This window comes from Ursus americanus, chromosome 20 (assembly GCF_024610735.1).
Source record: "Ursus americanus isolate L20-20 chromosome 20, mUrsAme1.1.p, whole genome shotgun sequence".
In the NCBI taxonomy this organism is placed as follows: domain Eukaryota; kingdom Metazoa; phylum Chordata; class Mammalia; order Carnivora; family Ursidae; genus Ursus; species Ursus americanus.
This window is the reverse complement of record NC_142146.1, coordinates 35,345,209-35,366,374: the sequence shown is the minus strand read 5'-3', so window position 1 is coordinate 35,366,374 and position 21,166 is coordinate 35,345,209. Positions and strand designations below refer to the sequence as shown.

The 21,166-nt window shown below is 52.7% G+C and overlaps 1 protein-coding gene across 1 annotated transcript; it reads left to right on the top strand.

The window, feature by feature from the left end:
* Window positions 1-62: 62 nt before the first annotated feature.
* FOXL2 (forkhead box L2) lies at window positions 63-3,076 on the top strand. Its single transcript, XM_045791950.2, has one exon. It carries the CDS (start codon window positions 599-601, stop codon window positions 1,730-1,732), a length of 1,134 nt encoding a protein of 377 aa, XP_045647906.2. The 5' UTR covers window positions 63-598; the 3' UTR covers window positions 1,733-3,076.
* Window positions 3,077-21,166: the final 18,090 nt, after the last annotated feature.

The window sequence follows — 21,166 nt, the reverse complement described above, 5'->3', positions numbered from 1 at the left end:
AGAGAGCGTGAGCCCGGTCGTCCGCCGGGCCCCCTCAGCTCGCTGGGAGGGGCAGGCCGGTCCGGGCTGTGCGGGGCGTTTACAAAAAGTGACTTGGAGATGAACTCGCCCGTGCGCGACTGGCCGCCCCGCTATAGGGGCGAAGGCGCCTGACGCAAGCGGAACTCGGCGGAGCCCATACGAATCAGAACTGAGCGAGGCTCCTGGCGCACTAGGGACTCCAGGAGGCAGCTCCGCCAGAGACGCGGGTCGTGCCTCGGGAAACCGGAGGGTGGGGGGAGGGGAAGAGCGCGGAAAGAAAACCCACCGAGGCGGGGACTGGCCTGGGCGGGGTGGGGCGGCGGGGCCGGAGCCCCTCTCTGCTGGGCGGACTCCCCATGGCCAGAGGCTGAGCTCCACTCCCGCCGGCCGCTCCCTAGGGGAAGGGAAAGAGGAGAGGAGCGGAGCGAGAGGCCGCCAGCGAGCGAGCGCGGGCGGCATCGGCAGTCTCCAGAAGTTTGAGACTCGGCCGTGAGCAGACTTGTGCGCCCGGACTCTGCCGCCCCAGCGCCAAGGGAAAACAGCAGGGGCTGCCTGGCCGCGGCGCGCCGGCTTTGTCATGATGGCCAGCTACCCCGAGCCCGAGGACGCCGCAGGGGCCCTGCTGGCGCCGGAGACCGGCCGCGCAGCCAAGGAGCCCGAGGCGCCGCCGCCGCCGAGCCCCGGCAAGGGAGGAGGCGGCGGCGCCGGGACAGTCCCGGAGAAGCCCGACCCGGCGCAGAAGCCCCCGTACTCGTACGTGGCGCTCATCGCCATGGCGATCCGCGAGAGCGCGGAGAAAAGGCTCACTCTGTCCGGCATCTACCAATACATTATCGCCAAGTTCCCGTTCTACGAGAAGAACAAGAAGGGCTGGCAGAATAGCATCCGCCACAATCTCAGCCTCAACGAGTGCTTCATCAAGGTGCCGCGCGAGGGCGGCGGCGAGCGCAAGGGCAACTACTGGACGCTGGACCCGGCCTGCGAGGACATGTTCGAGAAGGGCAACTACCGGCGCCGCCGCCGCATGAAGCGGCCCTTCCGGCCGCCGCCCGCGCACTTCCAGCCGGGCAAGGGGCTCTTCGGGGCCGGAGGCGCCGCGGGCGGCTGCGGCGTAGCGGGAGCGGGGGCCGACGGCTATGGCTACCTGGCGCCCCCCAAGTACCTGCAGTCCGGCTTCCTCAACAACTCCTGGCCGCTACCGCAGCCGCCCTCACCCATGCCCTACGCCTCCTGCCAGATGGCGGCGGCTGCTGCGGCGGCGGCGGCGGCCGCTGCCGCCGCGGGCCCGGGCAGCCCAGGCGCGGCCGCGGTGGTCAAGGGGCTGGGTGGCCCGGGCGCCTCGTATGGGCCGTACTCACGCGTGCAGAGCATGGCGCTGCCTCCCGGTGTGGTGAACTCGTACAACGGCCTGGGAGGCCCGCCGGCCGCGCCCCCGCCGCCGCCGCACCCCCACTCACACCCGCACGCACACCATCTGCACGCGGCCGCCGCACCCCCGCCAGCCCCGCCGCACCACGGGGCCGCCGCACCGCCCCCGGGCCAGCTCAGCCCAGCCAGCCCGGCTACCGCCGCGCCCCCGGCGCCCGCGCCCACCAACGCACCGGGCCTGCAGTTCGCCTGCGCCCGGCAGCCCGAGCTCGCCATGATGCATTGCTCTTACTGGGACCACGACAGCAAGACCGGCGCGCTGCACTCGCGCCTCGATCTCTGAGAGCCCAGCGCACGCCGGCTTTGAGGATGCAGGGACGTGCGACGCCGGCCTTAGCCTCAGCCACCGCCTCCGGCCGGACCACGCGCCCTCTGGGGCCATCTTCTGAGCCAGCGTCCAAGGCCCTCTGCGCCTCCTCGCTCCCCTCAGCTCCTCTCGCCCCTCTTTTGTCTCCTCCGCTTCTCCTCTTGTTGCTCGCCTCCCTGCCCTCTCTGCCCTCTCGCTCCCCCAGCCTCCTGGCCGCCTCTCCGCGCGCCTTCTGCAGGCCTCGTCTCGTCCCGGTGTCCCAGCGTCCGGGCTGGACACCCCATGCCAAAATTCAGAGCGGAGAGGAAGTGCCGGGGCCGAGGTGCAGCCGGGCGTCGGCGGTGCAGACCTCTTGGCCTTCTCACACAGGTCGGTGCGCTCGCGCTCGGCTTTCCCCGCCCGGCAGCCGCTCAATCCGTGGCTGGAAGCGCCGGTCCGGGGGGGCAACAAGACCCGCGCCGCCCGAGAAAAGGACGAACGTGTGTTTGCTCCACGTAACCTCTTGAAGCGGTTCAGAAGCCGCTTGCCGGGGCCCACTGGATGGGGCGGGGGTTGGGCCCGAGCGGGGAGCCCGGCTGCCTCGCTCGGCGGCCTGCGCTGGGGTTTACAGCACATCCCCGCTCCGAGACAGGCTGCGTGTCCTCCGCTCTCCGTCTCGGCGCTTCGGGCACCTCCAGGCCCGCGGAGGCTAGCTAATGTTTCTCCCAAAAGATCGGGAGGGCTGTTTTAAATAACATTTAAAAATATTTTTTAAGAAAAAAAAAACTAACCGGGAAAACCGGTGAAGTATGGTGGCCTTGGAGTTTGCTAAAGTAAAACATGAAAATCTCTTCCAGGAGATTTGAAGCAGAATTCCTGCCGGGCCTTCAAAAAGCTATGTTCAGAGAGGTAGGAGAATATGCTCAGTAAAAGTTGGTTTCCTTTACGAATTGGGGGGTTTCCCCCTCTATCTGTCTAAAAACAAACAAATCAAAAACAAATTTCCCCGGATCTTCCAATGCAAGCCCAGAGTGCCCGGAGATCACTGCCTGCCCGGTGGACACTGTGCAGAGACGGCTCGTTCTCTTTCTGATTTTTGTTTTTGCAAACGTCTTGCTTCTCCCACCTTGGGCAGGAGAAATGTGAAACCTGGCAGCAGTCGGACCAGGCGGGCTTGTGGCCCGGAGCCGGCTGGCCCAAAAACCCTAGACCTGGTTGTTCTGTAGTGTGTTGTTTGGAGGACCAAATTTTCTAGAAAGAACTAGAGCACTTTTGTTGTTTTGTTTGTTTGTTGTTATCGTCTTGTCAATTCCAAAATAAATTTTTTGTTCTTTCTTTTAACACGGACTTATATTATTTCTGCCTCGCCTAAGTTTGTTCAGCAGCTGGTTAAAAGAGGGAGATTTCCAGCCGAGTTTTATCCTTTTTCAGATAAATAAGGGTTGAGGGCAGCCCGAGTGGAGGGCATTTGTGGTTGTTGCTGCTGCTCTGTTTTCCGGGGGATTGTTTGTTTTCTGTGTCATCGCTGGTCTGTAGTGGCTGTCTAACGTCATCAAAGAGACTTTATCAGTCGTCGTTCGTTCACAAGGCATGAGTGTAGGTAGGATTTGTTCAATTTTTGCACCTATTCAAGTTTGTATTTTACCTCTTACACAGTCGTACTAGGTGTATGGACTGTGTGTTCATTATATTGAACTCATACGTTTCTATTTTTCCAGACAAATATAATAACCAGAAGAGTTTATTCTAAATAGATAAAAATCTTGTTTGGGGAAACGCTCTGTAGGCTGCAAACCTCTATACAAATGTAAGGAGCAACTTACATTGATTGCCTTATTATTTTTAATAATCAGAATTCATTTACCTTGAGATATGTGTAAGAGATTTAGGAATATCAGAGAGGAATGAACATACTGCGTGGCTGTAAAAATCTGTTTTGTTTTGTTTTGTTTTGTTTCCTTCTTTGACTCTTCCAATAACGAATTCAGACCAGTGCTTCCTCAGAGGCACACGGGCATTTGACCGTATGACAGCCCCAGGAGCTCAAGGGGTCTTAGGGGTGGTGGCCTTCAATGTGCTGATGAGATGACAGGTATCAGCCAGCTCTCCCCTCCACCGAGGTGCAGCTTGGGCTGGACCCCACTCCAGCCATGTGTCCCTCACTGCCCCCACTCTGGGCCTGGACAGCAGGGGCCACAGGTCCAGGCTGACCAGCGGTGAGAGGAACCATGGCTGCAGGCCTCCCACTACAGCCTATACTGGTGGTCATGCTATGGGATCATCATAGTGGGATCCCTGTTACGTGTAGTTGGGCCCAAGGGGAAGTGGCTCTGACTCAGGACACCTTTCCTCCCTTGGGCATCCCTAGGGAGACTGGAAGGTGGAAGATGAAGCTGCGGCTGTTCTGAGAAGCATCACCTTGCGACCTCCACTGGAGCCTGCGAATGCCAGGGAGCCAGAAGGAGCAGGCTGGAGAGGGAGGTTCAGCTGCGGTGGGAAGCCCAAGAGACTGGTCAGGCCTAGTATCTGGGTGCTTCTAATGAACCACTGCACCATTGTCTGGTTAAGAGGAGTTGCAAAAAAGAAAGTGGACTGCTGTGTGTATGTTTGTGCTTTCTGGGGTGTGAACATATATCCCATGGGCGGTTGTGTAGTCTATGCCTGCTGCAAATATGTGTGTACAGTGTAAGTCGTGTCCTGGCGACAGGATGGGAGGTGTGTATGTCTGTCATTCGCCTTCGGAGAGAGCATATATTTTGGGCATTGTAATAATGAAATGCCTAATACTGAAGGAGTGCTTACTGGTACCACAGTGTGTGTTGTGTTCATAAGTCATTGGTAATGTGTGCACTTATGTTCTTGGTATATAATCCTGGCTTGCTGAATGATAACAAACAATACATATACAGCCTTTGCTTCAGCTGGTTGAGGCTATCTGTTCCAGGGTTGGTCCTTGGCACCCCCTAACTGCTATCCCAGGCAGAGAAAGCAAAAGAAGAAAGTCTCCAGGGCAGAGGCTTCAGGGAAATAGGGGAAGTTGGCCTAGGCCAGCAATGGAGGACAGCCTCTGTCTGTCCCCAAGAGCTGAAAGGCAAGAGACACCCAAAGCTGAGTGGCAGTTTCATCAAGTATGGAGGACGAAATGAAAGAATCGGTGAGGGAGTCCTGCTCTACACAGGAATTGGAGGAGAGATCCCACACAGAGAAGGGAGACAGATTATACCCCACTTCCCAATGGATGCCCACAGGAAGACATCTGTCTCTAATTCCAACCCTAGGGGTTTCTCCATAACTCTATAGTTTGGTCATTTCCCCCAGTGCTAAAAGTTTGAGGCAATGGCTGAGTTTCTTCATCTCTCATTTCCTTTCTCTCCTCTCCTTCTTTGCCCTTTTGAGTTTCTATTAGAGAAGATGATTTAAGGAATTTCCTAAGTGAGGGCAAAAGTGTTTAAGAGAGTTCCTGATATATAGCAATTATACCTTAGCATAGTCTGTTCTAGATGGCTGGACCATGTGGGTGTACGTATTTACGTTTGTCAGGGTATACTATAAATACAACTTAGAGATTGATGCAAATACCCTGCCAATTTCTGCATGTCCTGGATAATGAGTTGCTACATATGGTATTGAATGAGGAGTGTGTATGTGCTTGTATGCATGTAAACATCCTCACACTCATCACTGACAATATGAATCCTCCTCCTCACATTTACACACAAATTCTTGGTCATCCCTGCCCCCCTAAGGCTGCCCAGACAAAATTCTTGGGTTGAAGGGGCTAAGGTGTCCTGTTGGGGGGGGGGGTGCGGGAAAAATCCTTGCCAGTGCAGTACATGCACCAAGGAACTGCGGAATGGGGGGACCTAGGGTGTTTTCTGGGATAGCCTCGCTGTCTACTCCAGAGGGTGTCCTGGGCCTGCTTCCCCTTTGCATAAGAGTTCACTGCCCCCACATCCCCAGTTTGGGTGGGCATGAAGCTCAGGACATTTCACCTGAGGTTAGGTGCCCTCCAGCCCTTTGCCTGGCTCTCCCACTAGAGGAGGCTGGAGCTTCAGGTTTCTAAAAGCCCCCTAGCAGTGTGCAAAAATCAGGGGCAGACCAGGGCTGCTTGCAGTCAGTGGAGCAGGAGAGGATGGGCCAGGAAAGTGGTTCAGACCCAAGACAGCCTGCCCATGAATAAGCTCTTCCCTTAATGGAGGCTTGGTGCACCACAACCGCTGGGCCAGGGAGGGTGTCAGGGCCAGGAAGCTGCTTGGTCAGGCTCAGGAGCCCTGCAGTGCCCCACTCTGTGGATCTAAGCTGGTGGTGACCATGCCTTGTTGGTCCAGGTACCTCCATAGGCCTGGCTTTGTTTCTTGGAGTAGGTCTGTGGGACCTATAGGAAAGGATGGGACCAGAAAGCATATCTCTCCTGTGTGGTGGGGACCAGAGGCATGGAGAGGTTGGGCGTAACCTTCATGCCCCAGTTCTGCCTTAGGGACAACAAGAAATTAAGGATTCCTGAAACCAGGCAGTCTTATCTGCTTTCTACTTTCTTGAGACAGGGGGCCATTCTGTCACAAAAGAATGGACCCCAACTCTCTTAGCTTACATTTAAGGAACCAGAGGTCCTGAGAAGAGAAGGGGCCATCCAGGGGTCAGCTAGTTATCTGTGGGGCAAACAGCCTTGGAAGTTTTATAGAGAGATCTGAAAGCACTGAGCCCAACTGCCCATTGGGCTCTCAGAGTGGCACAGGCCCTGCAGGCCAATGTTTGATGTTCGGGGAGCTGGGCAAAGGGGCAGCCAGCCAGAGGAGAAGGAAGCACAGGACTGAGCTGCGTGCAGATTGTTCCCCCAGAACATTTTGCTGTGCCTGCTTTTTGCTACACAGGCTCCAGCTTGTTGACAAGCTCTGATAAGGTGGTTCTGAGACCGTGTCAGCCCAGGGAAGTGGCCTGTGCAGGATGGGGCAAGGCCCGCTCAGCCTGAAAGAACTAGTATAGAACCCAGCAACCTACTTTAGTAACTGTGTGACCTTGAGCAAAACACACATTCTGAATTTCAGTTTTCTCATCTATAAAATAGAAATAATTATACCTACCTCGCAGGGTTATTAAAGTAATTAAGGGTTCTAATGACAAAGTGCCCATTTTGTAGTAGATGGTCAATATGGTTTTCCGTCTGGTACCGAAAAAAGGAGGAAAGAAGAGAAGGAGGGTAGGAAAGGGAGGGAAAGAGGGGAAGAAGGGAGGGAGGGAAGGAGGAAAGGAGGAAAGGAGGGAGGCCTTGGGTTATAATCCCATAGGGTCTGACGTTCTAGCCCAGTGGCCACAGTCACCCCTGTGCCCCCAAGAGCCCAGACCATGGAACACTTTCCAAGTCGGAACGCAGGCGATTGCGGCTACCCTGCCTCAGCCCCCTGGCCCTTAGCAAGAGGGCATCCTGTTGTCGAGGCGGTGAATACCCAGGCCCTGGGGACACAGACAGCGGGCCTAGCCCAGGGCTCCACCAATCGCCCTCTCTCTTCTCCTAAGGCAATTTTCACCGTTAGTCCAGGTTTTCTCTGACAAAGGCCCGGCTGACCTGCGGAGTGACACCCAGCCTGGCGCTTGAGTCCAGGCGCAGCCGCCACTCTCAGGCTCCTGGGCCGGCGCCTCCCGCCCTCAGGCGCCTCCCTGTGGAACGCGGCGCTGTTTGAATGTTTTCCCCCCTTTTTTCAGAAAAGCAGTAGGTAGCGACAGGGCGGGAGGTGGCGGAGGTCAGCTTGTGGGAGAGGCCCCCCTCGGTCTTTGTGGCGAAACGGGAAACCTGAGGGGCAAACGCAGGAAGCGGGTTGGGCCGAGCTGCGGCGAGCAGAGGCGCCGCCGGCGGGTGGGGAGCGGGGGCCGTGTGGGGCCAGTGGCTCCGAAGACCGGGGCCTGGGCCGCCGGAGCCTCCCGTTTGCCGGCGTGGTGGCGGCGCTGCAAGCGCAGAGCAGCGGGAGCGGGGTGGTCGCTCCCCGGCAGCTCTCAACAAAATTCGGGAGAAATGACTGGGCCCGTGTGAGCCCCGGGTGCTCCCGCCCGCGGGGCGGGCCGAGGAAGCGCAGGAGACCCTGAACGTCCCCAGCGATGCCGAGCGCAGAGGGCAGAGGCCACCCGAGCCCCCGCCACGCCGGGAGGCCAACTCCGGTTCTCCGAGTTGGGAGCTCAGCCTGACTTTTGTTGGTAATAATGCTAACAAGCCGAATCAAACAAAACCTTTCCCGGGATTTTCCTCTATGTCCGAAGGAAAATTCCTTCTCTAGGCAGGCAAAGAAAAGGAAAGGGCAGGATCCCAGGAAACTTTCATCTCTGTGGACGAGGAGGAAAGGCGAATACGCTTTTTGCTTTTTCTTTGTTTCGGGGAGGGGGGGAAGGAAATTGGACACATATTTTTTAAAAATCTCCCCCCCGCCAACGCTAAAGGCTGTGAGTGTGAGCAGAGAGTCAGGAAACCGAGCCCCCGCCTGCAGTGACACCGGGCCTTTGTCTTCTTTCCTGAAGCCCCCACGACTGCTGACCGCGCCGAGATAAAGGCCGGGTCAGAGCCCTGCGGAATCCCGAGGGAGGGGGCCGCGGGGCCGTGCCACTGGCCGCTTGCAACAGGCCGGCCTTGCCGGAACCGGGCGACCAGGTCAGGGGTTGCTCCCCCAACCCCAGGCCCGGCCCCGGTACCGAGCCGAGTTGCCCGACTTTCCCCGAAAGCCTTCCGCCACTAAATTCCTTCTGCCACTGAGTTCCCACCAGCATGACGTTCTCCTGCTTCAAGGCTCTCAGAGGGTGAGCGGCCGTGGTTCCCCGCCGGACCTCGCCAGACGTGGTCCTCAGAAGTGGCACCGTGCGCCAGTGTTGCGGAGACTCGCGTTCGCGGCGGCTGGGCTCGGTTGGCCAACAGGATCCGAACCCGTGCGGTGTCTGTCGCCGCTGCGCCTCTGTGCCTTCTCGCGGCCCCAGAGACTCCCCCAGCGTTTGGCCTCAACTTTTCTGCGTGATGCTGTCCTGTCCGCCGGAAGGGTCTGCGGAGACGACGGGAGAGCGTTTGTGACCCTATCCTATCGCTTTCTGTGATTTAGAAACACCGGTCGCCGCGGAACTGAAGTCTCCGCGGCGTTGCCTTTGCGTGGCTGCGGCCTTGGCTTCCCAGAGTACGCGTGTTTCGTTTTCTCCGCAGGCACACCCAGGTGATGCGAGGGCCGCGCGGCTTAAATCCTACGCAAGACGCAAGAACGAGCCCGGCGACCTGCGGGGGAGGAGGTGGAGCGACCTCCCGCAGCCACGCTGCGCGCCTCGCACGCACACCACCGCGGGCCCTGGCGCCCAGGTCGGCGCTGCGGCCGCTTATCTAACTCAACCAAGGGCGAATCTTCCTCAACGGAGGCCGAACCCTCGGTTCGCCTCTCTTCCTAATGCGTAGGGGGCCCAAGCCGTCTTTCCTGAGCTGAAGGAGGATCAGAGTACCTCTTTTGTCTTCCTTGGGGACGCAACCTAGGGAGGTAAAGAAAAAGCGACAGACCTGAGGAGTGAGGCCCTGCAGCCTCGGGTGTCTGGAGTGCCCTCCACCTCGTCCTTTTCTTGCCCCTTGCCCCCACCAGCCGGTTCGGGGATCTTGGTCCCTACTGAAACTGGAGCTGCCCACTGGCCGGCAGATGAGAGATAAAGGAGCTCGGCGGTGCCGAGTCGCTGACCGGATCCGGGCTTTCCCGCACCCTGGAGCGGCACGTTTCCCCCATGGCAGTGACCCAGTTCGAGAGAAACAGGGCAGCTGAGCAGCGCGCGCACTCTGACTCTAGGCACCTACAGCAGAGTTCTCACGCGGCATGTGCATGCACACGTCTGCACGAGGGTGTCCCGTATCTCTGTGCATGTACGGTAGATGCATACATGTGTGCATTTGCCATGCATCCAGGGAGACAGGCATACACATTTTCACACGAGTGATGTGCGTGTGCACACGGTTGGATACTGTTCTTGTATGTATCCTGTTCACACGCTGTGCAAACACTGACGAAGTTGGCTGTTCTTGAGTGGTAATCACGTCTCACGTTTACACAGGCCTATCCAATTTTCAATCACGATTTTCACAACTACCCTGGGAAATGCTCTCCTTTCGAATTATAGATGGAGAAACAAACCAAGAGAACGTAATGGATGCCCGTATGCACACAGCCCGTAAGAGACCAAGGCCAGGCAAAGACTGCCTGCTGTGGAGCGTAGATATGTTTGCCCAGTGCACTCCGAGGTCGGCCTGGTTAGCGCCAAGCAACCCCAGGCCCAACTGGCTTTGGCCCTTCGCCAGGCTTGCCGAGAGTCTCAACGCGCCCGGTGCTGGGCTTCATTTCGTTGGCCGATAATTGAGCTCTGCCGGAGCTCGGTGACCCCGGTGCCGAAGACGGGGGAATTCAGGGCTCTCTGGAGGGCCGAGATAGAGCGCCCAAGATTCCAGGCCGGCCACCAGCAACTTGGTCCTGCGTCTCCAATACAACCACTCAGGCAAACGGCGCTGTGACAGGATCTTTTCAACTGAGCAGCTAACCCAGGAGCCCTGTGTTGTGCCAGAGCCGGGGCACGGATGAAACTTGAATTCATTGAGTTTCTGCTCTCTCGAATCTCTCAAGACCCTACAAGACCCCGACCCACCATTTTACAGAAGTGTATAGTCGGGGTTGGAATCCCGTTATCTCTGTCGGGATTGCTAGACCACAGTTCCTCTGTCCCCAGCATTGAGCTCCAGATCCCTGCTGGATCCACGTCTCCGGCAGCCACCCAGCTCCTAGCCTCTGACTTCACTCTCCAAAGACGTGAATATCCTAGCTCTCACTAGCATCGTTTAAAAGGTTCCTACATGCTTGGAATCTGTTGTGTGTATATATGTACACGTGTGTGTGTGTGTGTGTGTGTGTGTGCGCGCGCGCGCGCGTATTCCGTGTGTGTGTAGGGTTTTGCTTCTTGCTTCTCCTGGCGCATTTGGTTACCACCGACCCCAAGCCCTTGTCTCTGAAACTGAGATTGCCGGAGGGGTGTAATTGACCACAACTTGCCAGGTGCCCTTGGGCCTTGGCGCCCGACTCCTGCAGACTGAGGTCGCTGGTCTCCGGGCTCCAAGGCCGCCCTCACCCAGCAAAGCCTGGGCGCTGGAAGGGAGCCCGCTGCATGGCGAGGTCGCCAGTCTGCCGCATAGCCTCGAGGCTGCCCTCTGCTGGCACCAAGAGACATCATCGCCACCTCCCTCAGCGGCCCAGAACCTGAGCCCACGAGGGGTTCAGGGCAGGGCGATCCATTCTCGCTGGATCCTGGGAGTGGCTGCCCCACTTTCAACCACTGTCGAGATCCTCCGGTATTTCTCAATTTCTGGCCCCTGCCCGCGCCGGCACCAGAAACTCTGAGTCTCTGGGACTAGGGGGCGGCTTGGAGAGCCAAAGCTCTACGCTGGCAATCCAGCTGCTCTGCGGCTTCCGCCGGGATCCCCAGCCGACTGGCCCTCAGGGAGGAGCGGGACGGGGCGTGGGAAGCCGCAACCCACAGACGTCCGTCCGGCGTTTCCCTGCAGGCAGTATACTGACCGGCTCTGGGGACCCCAGGGAGAGCCCCGGGCTGTGCTCAAGCCCCATTATTCCAGCACCATAGCACTGATTCGTATCCCGAGGGTTATAGCCTACGCCAAGAAAACCCTGCCCTCCCGCTCCGATTGACTTCCAACCCCGTTTAACAGTAGCCTTGGCGCTTGGATGCCTCCGTTGTAGTAGTGCACTTGTCTCCCCCACCAAACTAAGAGCGCTCAAGAACCGGCAGGGGCCAGTTTCCGACCTGGCCCACACAGAAAGACCTCTCTCAGGTTCTGCCAGTGCTGATGGAACTGGTTCCAAGTGCCCCCATCCTCGCTCTTGAAAAGAGCCTAAGCAGTGAGTCGAAAGACATTTCTGTGGGATGAAATCCAAGCTGAGATACAAATCAAACAATAATCATACCTGTGTACTTCCAATGCTATATATTAGGACTTCTCGCGTTTTCACATTTTTCCTCCTTTACAAAGATAATTCAGATTGAGAAAATAAAACTTTAAAATTCATAAAGAAAACAAAACTTACAGGAAATCCTATCCCTCCCTCATGAGGTTACCACAGTTAACATGTTGGTGACTTTCCTCTGTTATTTATATATTTTATACACTGCTACATCATTAAAGACATATTTTATATAGAATTTGCAACTTTGTATCCTGCATCTTTTAACCTTCCACCATGAGGGTTTCTCCGTATCTTATTCTTTGAAATACGATTTTCTCTTTTAAGAGCTTATTTATTTAAATAATCTCTACACCCAACATAAGGCTCAAACTTACAACAACGAGATCAAGAGTCGCATGCTCTTCCAACTGAGCCAGCCAGGCGCCCCTGAAACATGATTTTCAACGAATGCTTAATAATCCATATGGATGAACAACAATTTTTTATATAACAGCACAGATCTCTTTGTTTTGGGTCCAGGAAAGTCTTAGTCTCACTCCCTGGGTCACTAAATAATCTAGTCATTGATCAATAAATCTTGAGTCCTTTGTTAGCCCAAAAAGGAGAGTCATTCCACCCGCAGGGCACAAAGGATCCACTCCAAAATTTGGGACTGCCTGGAGCTGGGAAAGAGCCTTCCAGTCCCTGCAGGAGACCAGTGGAGCTGGAGTGCTGGGAGAAATGTCTTGAAAGAAAGCAGGGACCAGCATTGTATCGGAAGAGCTGCCCTGGACTACTGCTTCTAGGACCGAAGCCCTATACCCACAGCTGGCACACAGGATGGTGTCTGTGACCTGGGCTTCTGTGTGCAGTATCTTGGGTTTGTTTTTAAAGATTTTATTTATTTGAGAGAGAGAGAGAGACAGAGAGAGAGCAGGAGCAGGGGGAGGGGGAGAGGGAGAGGGAGAAGCAGACTCCCCACTGAGCACAGAGCCTGACTCAGAGCTCCATCCCGACCCTGAGATCACTACCTGAACTGATGTCAGATGCTAACCGAGGAAGCCACCCAGGCACCCCTGTGTGCAGTATCTTGTAATAGGAGACAAACATGCCTTCATTTGTATCCTGAATCTTCCCCTTAGAGCTGTGTGACCTCAGAAAAGCTGCTCAACCTCTCTGAATCTCAGAATTGGAAAAATAACGCTACCATTGAACTTTTAAAGTGTTCAAAAAAATAATTACATCACTTAGCCTGGTGCCTGTACAAAGAAATCCTCAATACATGGTAGTTACTGCTCCTACTGCCTCTGCTGTTGCTTCTGGCATTAGCTTTGGTCTTGGGGATCACTGCAATTGCCCTCTCCCTCAACTCCTGACCCCATTGCTACTGTTAAACACAAACCCAAATCCTGGCACCAAGCCGGGTCCAGGTTCTCAGGGCTGAAGAAGTCATTTCCAGCACTCTGGTTGGGCTGCTCAGGACCTTCTGACAATCAGGCCTGGGCTTGGACTGTTTATACTAGAACCGTTAAAACAGGAAAATATGCAAACCCTTCATTCACAGGGATCCGGCTATTGTTGGGTCAGAAATGATATTTTTGTTTCTAAAATAAAAGGTACATTTGCTGCTTTACACACACACACACTTTTTTTTCTTTTTTTCTTTTCTTTTTTTTTTTTTTTTTGGTTGTGTCTACAAAGCTGAGAGGGCAGAGCAAATGACCTGGCTCATTTGACCAGCTCAAGCAGTCAATCTGGAGGGGTCCCTTTGGCCTGATTGCTTGTGTATATGGGCTCCAACAAGCCTGAACATCACTGAGTCCTATTTTGCATGTCCTCAGACTGGGCTCTTATCCATCTCCCAAACAAAATACCATCTCCCAAATTAGATAGGGATACCAGCTCCATCTAGAAATGAGACTAAAGAGGAATTTCATAAATTACATTAATTTACCTACTCTGATCCCAAGTAGACTCAACGGCATATCAAAATCTCATGGAGAAAGTTTTTAAGGTGTAGATTTCAGGATCCTATTCAAATGGGCCACTCTGCCTTTCTGGGGCTGGTGCCTGGCAATCTATGTATGTGTGTATCTGTAGGTCAGTTCTTCCAGGTGATTCTGATGAAGCCTATGGCACCACAGTAGGGAACCACTGCTGTTCCCAATTGAATTGAAAGCTGAGGTTTCTCCAAGCCAGCTCCAGAAAATACAGATTCCAAAGAATCTTCCATTGGGACCACATGGAGTCACAAAGAGCCTGGTTCAAACACTGGATGTGTGTGTGTGTGTGTGTGTGTGTGTGTATGTGTGTGTGTGTGTGTGTGTAGGGGGGGAGTGAATGCATGTTTGTTTTTGTGTGCTTTTGTTGTGCTGTTGTCTGTATACACATCAGGCCTCCTGGTCACCAATAACATAAATCCACTAGAGCTGGCTCAAACCGAACAGTGGGGGTGTGGGGTTGTTATAAGGACCTGTAGGTGAGCCCTGGAGCCCTGAGTGGGGTGGCAGCCAGACTTCCTGAAGGGCTCGAACGGGGGGCTGAGGTGATGACAGGAACCCAGTTAGCTTCCCTCTGCAGACTAACTTTTCCTGATGCTCTGACCAGGCCTCTCCTCTGCTCTGTTCAGGGCAGGACTGCAGGTATAGCTATAATCCCTGAGTCCCGATTCATTTTCCTGTGAGAGAGAAACTGGCACTTGGGTCAGAACTTGTCCTGGAGGTCCACCCCTGGTCTTGTCAAATGGAGCTATTGGCAGGGTGGAGGGTCCTGTAATTACTTCTGATGGTCTCTTCCTGTGGGGAGAGAGCAGTCATGGCACTCATTGAAGGCTAAGCAGACACCCCCCAAACTCTGATTTGTCTCAGTTTGGCCCCTCCAACAATGCAATAAGTAGCTAGCTGTGCTCCAAAAATCACCTGGGGAGTCAGAAAAAGTGCACTTGGATGCTACATCTGGGGTGTAGCCAGGGCATCAGGATTTTTCAAAGCAACCCAGGTGAATCCAATATACAGCTAGGGTGGAGAATCACAGCAATAACCAAATAAGAAACCTACAGCCAATTTAGCCATTTCCTAAATACACAGCCTCAAAGTACAAGTAATTACGAGGAAAATTATTAAAACCTAATGGGATGCATATGGCTGATTTTCATCAAAATTGGAGATTGACATCCTAATCCAAATTTCAAATGCCATGATTTTAAAAAAAGAAAATGTTAAATGTGAATAAAGACTTTATTTATATTTGAGAGAGAGAGCGAACAACCGGGGGAGAGGCTGAAGCAGAGGGAGAAGCAGACTCTCCGCTGAGCAGGAAACCTGACTTGGGGCTCAATCCCAGGACCCTGAAATCATGACCTGAGCCGAAGGCAGACGCTTAACCCACTGAGGCACCCGGGTGTCCCTCACGTTTAACATTTTCTAAACCTCTTGGTGTAAATGTTTGGTTACGTTCCTAAAGAAACTTGCCTTTTCTAAAGATCCTGAGCCACTAGAACACAGATGCCTCCCCATGGCCTTGATTGACCCCAGTCCCCCGAAGACCTTCTGCCCCTTCTTTTCCAAGGTCTCTAGCTTGCTGGGTCAGTCTCAAAGCTCCCAACACTGAATCCCACTGACCTTGTCTGCTCATGCCCACAGGCCTGTGCTTGCTGATTCCCACGCAGAAGCCTGCAACACAGGAGACCAAAGTCTGTGCCTCCTTCACCCAGCTGGCTAACAACGACCAAAACCTTTTCCTAGTCTATGGCAGGCTTGAGGAGTGTCTTCATTTTGTTTTGCTTTATTTCCCCTCCCTAGTAAATTCCCAAACAATTTATCAGCCAAACAGCAAATATTTCCCAGATAGCTATGATGTGCAAGGTACAGAGTAAAAAGAGAAGTATCATCCCAGAGACATCCTGTTACTGGCAGAAGTGCAACAGCGACCCCTCTAGGCCTGGCCTTGCATGAATCCTAAGAGCATATGAAAGGGATCCCTTTCTCAACTTCCTGTTCTTTGCAGCTGGACGCGGGGCTGAGACTCAAGCAAATGCGAGAGGATAAGGGATGACAGGAAGGAGAAGGGGACTGTCATGCCTGGTTGAGTGCAGGAATGGGGATGGGAGTCTGGGGATGCTGCCCTTCCCAAGCTTAAACGACCCTGGGAGCTGTTCCCTGGCCCCAGTACCAGGTGGACAGAGAGCAAGACCAAATCACCTTCAGAAAACTGGGTAAGGCAGTCATAAAAGGCCGGTGGCTGATGCAGGATGTACAGTCTGGGCACACGTACCATGACCACTTTAAGCGTACAGAAAGGGCTTGGAGATGCCAAATATAGCCTAAGCTAGCAGTTTTCAAAATGCGGAAAATGGACCATCAGTATCACCTGGGATCTTGTTAGAAATGCAAACTCTCAGCCCCACCTCAGACACACTGAATCAGCAACTCTGGGGGTGGGGACAGCCCAAGGCCTCCAGGTGATTCTGATGCACATTCAAGTTTGAGAACTACTGGTCTACTCTAGGGAATGCAGGGAGGGGAGGCACTTACTTATCCCAGACAGCCCCCTCCTGAAACATCCAGTAAGTCTAACCTCTTCCAGGTTCTTAGATCTCGAAACAGTTTCCATGACCTCAGATGTCACCCCAGCAAGAATTACTGCCACTGTCCTTCCCCCAACCGCCCACTCCCTATAACACCCCCTCCTCCCCAGCACACAGAGACTCTCCGTGCCAGAGAAGACTTCTGGCCCAAACATGGTGACACAGAGCCAGGGGCCTCTCTAGAGGCCAGGGGTCTGAACAGAAGCATCACACTGCATGGAGTCCTAAGGTGGCTACCAGTGTTCTTCAAAGGCCTTTGGCTCTTGCCTCCTTACCTACACAGGCTGCTGGGAAATTCCAATCCCTGAGCTTTGGAGTGGGGCTTGCTTGGTTCACTGTTGGACAAAGGTGGTCAATCAAAAACTGGCTCCAAAGGAAAGTGAAGCTAAGCATATTCATCAGTTGGTGGGTCCTGCGAGCAGTTACTGGCTAGTTTACCCCTGTGGACCTCTCTGAGGCTCAGCCAGCTGAAGGTCAGAGCAGTGCAGCCAAGCTTGCTCCCGCCTACATGTGATTCTCAGTATAGTCTCCCCGACCAGCAGCACCAGCATTACCTGGAAATGGAAATTATGAGACCCCACCCCACCTTCAGAATCAGAAATTCTGGGGGTGGGGCTCAGCAATTTGTGCTTTAACAAGTCCTCCAGGAGATTCTGAGGCTCCCTCACCCAAGTTTGAGGATCACTGGCAGGGAGGTGATTCTGGCTCACTGAGGAGCCAGGCCAGCAGCTGGGTGCCTAACTGATTTACAGGATTAGGACTCCCGGGCGCGCGCCAGAGACCGGGGGGCTCCAACCTCCCCGCCCGCGGAGCCGGGCAGCCCCCCAGGGTACGGTCCCCGCCGAGTGTCGCGGGGTCTGCAGGCCTGGGGCCGCCTGCAGTGGCCTGGCGGGGAGGAATGACGGCCATGAGACTCCACTCTGACTTATTTTGTTCCATTCCGGGAGGAATAATTTGTTTCGTATTGGAATCAAAGCGCCTCTCGCGGCACTTCCGTTTTATCTCAGCCGCTCTGGGGCCGGTTGGGAGGAAGAGGCTCGGCCGGGCGCCGCGGCTGCTTCCCATTAGCGCGGGCATGGTCCCCATTACGCGGCGGAGCCTGTCCCCGCTAACGCGACGCAGCTGACCCGCCCCTGCGCCGCGACACCCAGAGACCCCCCTCCCCGCCCTGGTTACAGATGGCCCCAGAGAAAAGCGGCACTCGGTGGCCGGAGCCCGCCCGGGCCGTCCAAAGAGCTCACCTCTGCTGCTTGGCAGGCACGGTACCTGCCATTAGATCGTTGGTGGTGCTCCTTGGGATCAGGCACTGCCCTTCTTCAAAGGGCACTTCCAGACCCCATCGCTTCAGTGGAAGTTAGTTCAGGGGGCGCTCGGCTGTAGGACCTCAGCCTACCAAACGCAGCACCTAAGGAGGAAAGCATCACAGGAATTCCTCAGAACCCTAGAAAATGTTTCCGTTTTACCTGTTTACATAGCGCCTGAGTCCAGGTCCCTCACAGCTGCTCAGGGGAACGTGCTACACCTGTCTTTCTCCTAGTTTGGCACCCATTTTACGAATAGTACCGAACATCGGTGAAGAGAATACTAAAACAGAAAAGCCACACCCAGTCTCCCTGCCTTACTATATCCGGCAGACAAGGGGATGCTGAAAGCAGACCACCACCCTGGCCAAATCAAGGAGCTGTGCCTTCCACATCCTAGCTTCCCCAGAGTGGTAAAGGTTCTGTGTGGGGGCCCTGCCATGGCTTGGAGAACCAGGAGACACCCCTACAACCACCAGGGTAAAGAATGTAACACAATAGGCCCTAATGTTCCTGTGAAACTTCACACTCACTTTCCTTGACTTCATTCATTTTGTTTCTTATTGCACAAACAATATTCCAGTAATCACGGCAACTTAAAAATACAATGGAAAGGGGCGCCTGGATGGCTCAGTCAGTTGAGTGGCAGGCTCTTGATTTCAGCTCAGGTCATGATCTCAGGATCGTGGGATCCAGCCACACATCAGCTCTGGGCTGGGTATGGAGCTTGCTTAAGATTCTCTCTCTCTCTCCCCGCTCTCTTTCACTCTTTCTTTCTCTCTCTCTCTCTCAAAAAAAAAATTACAATGGAAAACCAAGAATCATTCAAAGTTCGACCACTGACAAAGCAAGTATTTTCATTTGTCCCCATTACTACACAGTTTATAACTATTTAACAACTGCATCATATTCGGCCATGTGGATGTGGCCTAATTTATTTAATTCCCCCATTTAGAATGTTCCCAAGTTTTTCACTTTTTTTTAAAGATTTTTTATTTATTTATTTATTTATTCGACAGAGATAGAGACAGCCAGCGAGAGAGGGAACACAAGCAGGGGGAGTGGGAGAGGAAGAAGCAGGCTCATAGCGGAGGAGCCTGATGTGGGGCTCGATCCCATAACGCCGGGATCACGCCCTGAGCCGAAGGCAGACGCTTAACCGTTGTGCCACCCAGGCGCCCCTACCAAGTTTTTCACTTTTAAAAAAGAACACATTGAAGTGGGGATCTTCGATATTGACTGTTTCTTTCCTTTAAATTGTTTGTTGAGGAAAAATAAATATAAATTGTTGAGAAGTGTATATATTTTAATAACTTTATTTTTAAAGATTTTATTTATGTATTAGAGAGAGAGGGAGCACAAGCAGGGAGAGCGGCAGGCAGAGGGAGAAGCAGGTTCCCCATTGAGCAAGGAGCCGGATGCGGGACTTGATCCTAGGACCTTGGGGATCATGACCTGAGCAAAAGGCAGAGGCTTAATCGACTGAGCCACCCAGGTGTCCCGGTACTTTTGGATTATTTTAAATTGAATTTAAACAGTGAGGGCTTTATTAGCTCACAAAAGAAAAGACAGATTAGTGGCTTTAAGCTATGGATACAGTCACTCAGAGATTTGAGCATGAGACCTTCTACTTATTGGCTTTTAACTCTGTGGACCATAGCAGGTCCAAGCATCACATTCAGATTTTAAAATATCCAATGGGAAAAGGATCCATTTCTTCCAGGCTTATTCTTAGGAGTCCGGACCACTTTCCCAGAAGCCCTCAGCAGACCTCCCCACTCATCTCATGGGCCCCGGGCTGAGCCGCACACTTGTTCCTATTTGCTGGCAAAAAGATGAGACCACCACGGACGCCTGGGCGGCTCAGTTGGTTGAGCATCCGACTCTTGATCTCAGCTCAGGTGGTGATCTCAGGGTCATGAGATTGAGCCCTGCATCAGGCTCTGAGTCCAGTGTGGAGTCTGCTTGTCCCTTTCCCTCTGCTCCCCCCCACACACCCTCAACCTCCACTCTCACTCTCTCTCTTTCTGTAAAATAGAAAAATATACCATTTGCAATGACATGGATGGACCTAGAGTGTATTATGTTTTGCTAAGCAAAATAAGTCAGTCAGAGAAAGACAATTATCATATGATTTCACTCATATGTGGTATTTAAGAAACAAAACAGAGGGTCATAGAGGAAGGGAGGGAAAAACAAAATAAGACAAAATCAGAGAGGGAGACAAACCATAAGAGACTCTTAACTATAGGAAACAAACTGAGGGTTGCTGGAGGGGGAGGTAGGTATAGGGATGCGGTAACTGGGTGATGGGTATTAAGGAGGGCACGTGATGTAATGAGCACTGGGTGTTACATGCAACTGATGAATCACTGAATCTACCTCTGAAACTAATAATACACTATATATTAATTAATTGAATTTAAATAAAATAAAATTTGAAAAAATAAAATAAAATAAATAAAATCTTAATTAAAAAAAAAAAAAAGATGAGAACACTGTGGCTGGCTCAGACAAAGTAGAATCTGGTCCAGAGTGGAGCCAGGGTCTCTGCAGTATTTGAGTGGCATCCCTGAACAAGATTAGGGTTCTCTGAAGAAGGAAGAGGAGGGAATGACTGAGGGAATGTGCCAAAGGGAAATGTACCAAATCAGTAATGTATATGAGCTAAAGTGAAAGCAGTTTGAAAATTTCCTCCCTGCCACCCACACACACTTGGAATATTATTACTCTTCTTTAAATCTGTCTATAGTCTTAAGTAAATCAGTTAAATGTAAATTGTCAAATGATACCATCTTAGACTGCAGTTTCTTTGGGAAAAGAAAAAGAAAAAGGGACTCAAAGCCTCAGTAATCAGACAACAAAAAGAAGTAAAAGGCATTCAAATTGGCAAAAAAGAAGGCAAACTCTCTCTCTTTGCAGATGACATGATACTTTATGTGGAAAACCCAAAAGACTCCACCCCCAAATTGCTAGAACTCATACAGCAATTCAGCAATGTGGCAAGATACAAAATCAATGCACAGAAATCAGTTGCATTTCTATACACTAATGATGTGTCTGAAGAAAGAGAAATTAAGGACTCGATCCCATTTACAATAGCACCCAAAAGATACCTGGGAATAAATCTAACCATAAAGATAAAGGATCTGTACTCTAGAAACTACAAACACTTATGAAGGAAATTAAGGAAGACACGAAGAGATGGAAAAACATTCCATGCTCATGGATGGAAAGCAAAAACATTGTTAAAATGTCTATGCTGCCCAGAGCAATCTACACGTTCAATGCAATCCCTATCAAATACCATCAACATTTTTCACAGAGCTGGAACACACAACCCTAAAATTTGTATGGAACCAGAAAGGACCCCAAATCACCAGGGGAATGCTGAAAAAGAAAACCAAAGCTGGGGGCATCACAATGCCTGACTTCAAGCTCCATTACAAAGTTGTGATCATCAAGACAGCATGGAATTGGCACAAAAACAGACACATAGGTCAATGGAGCAGAATAGAAAACCCAGAAATGGACCCTCAACTCTATGGTCAACTAATCTTCAACAAAGCAGGAAAGAATATCCAATGGAAAAAAGACAGTC

Coding starts and splice junctions, on each gene's coding strand:
- FOXL2 (XM_045791950.2), top strand. CDS start 599: ATGATGGCCAGCTACCCCGAGCCCGAGGACGCCGCAGGGGCCCTGCTG.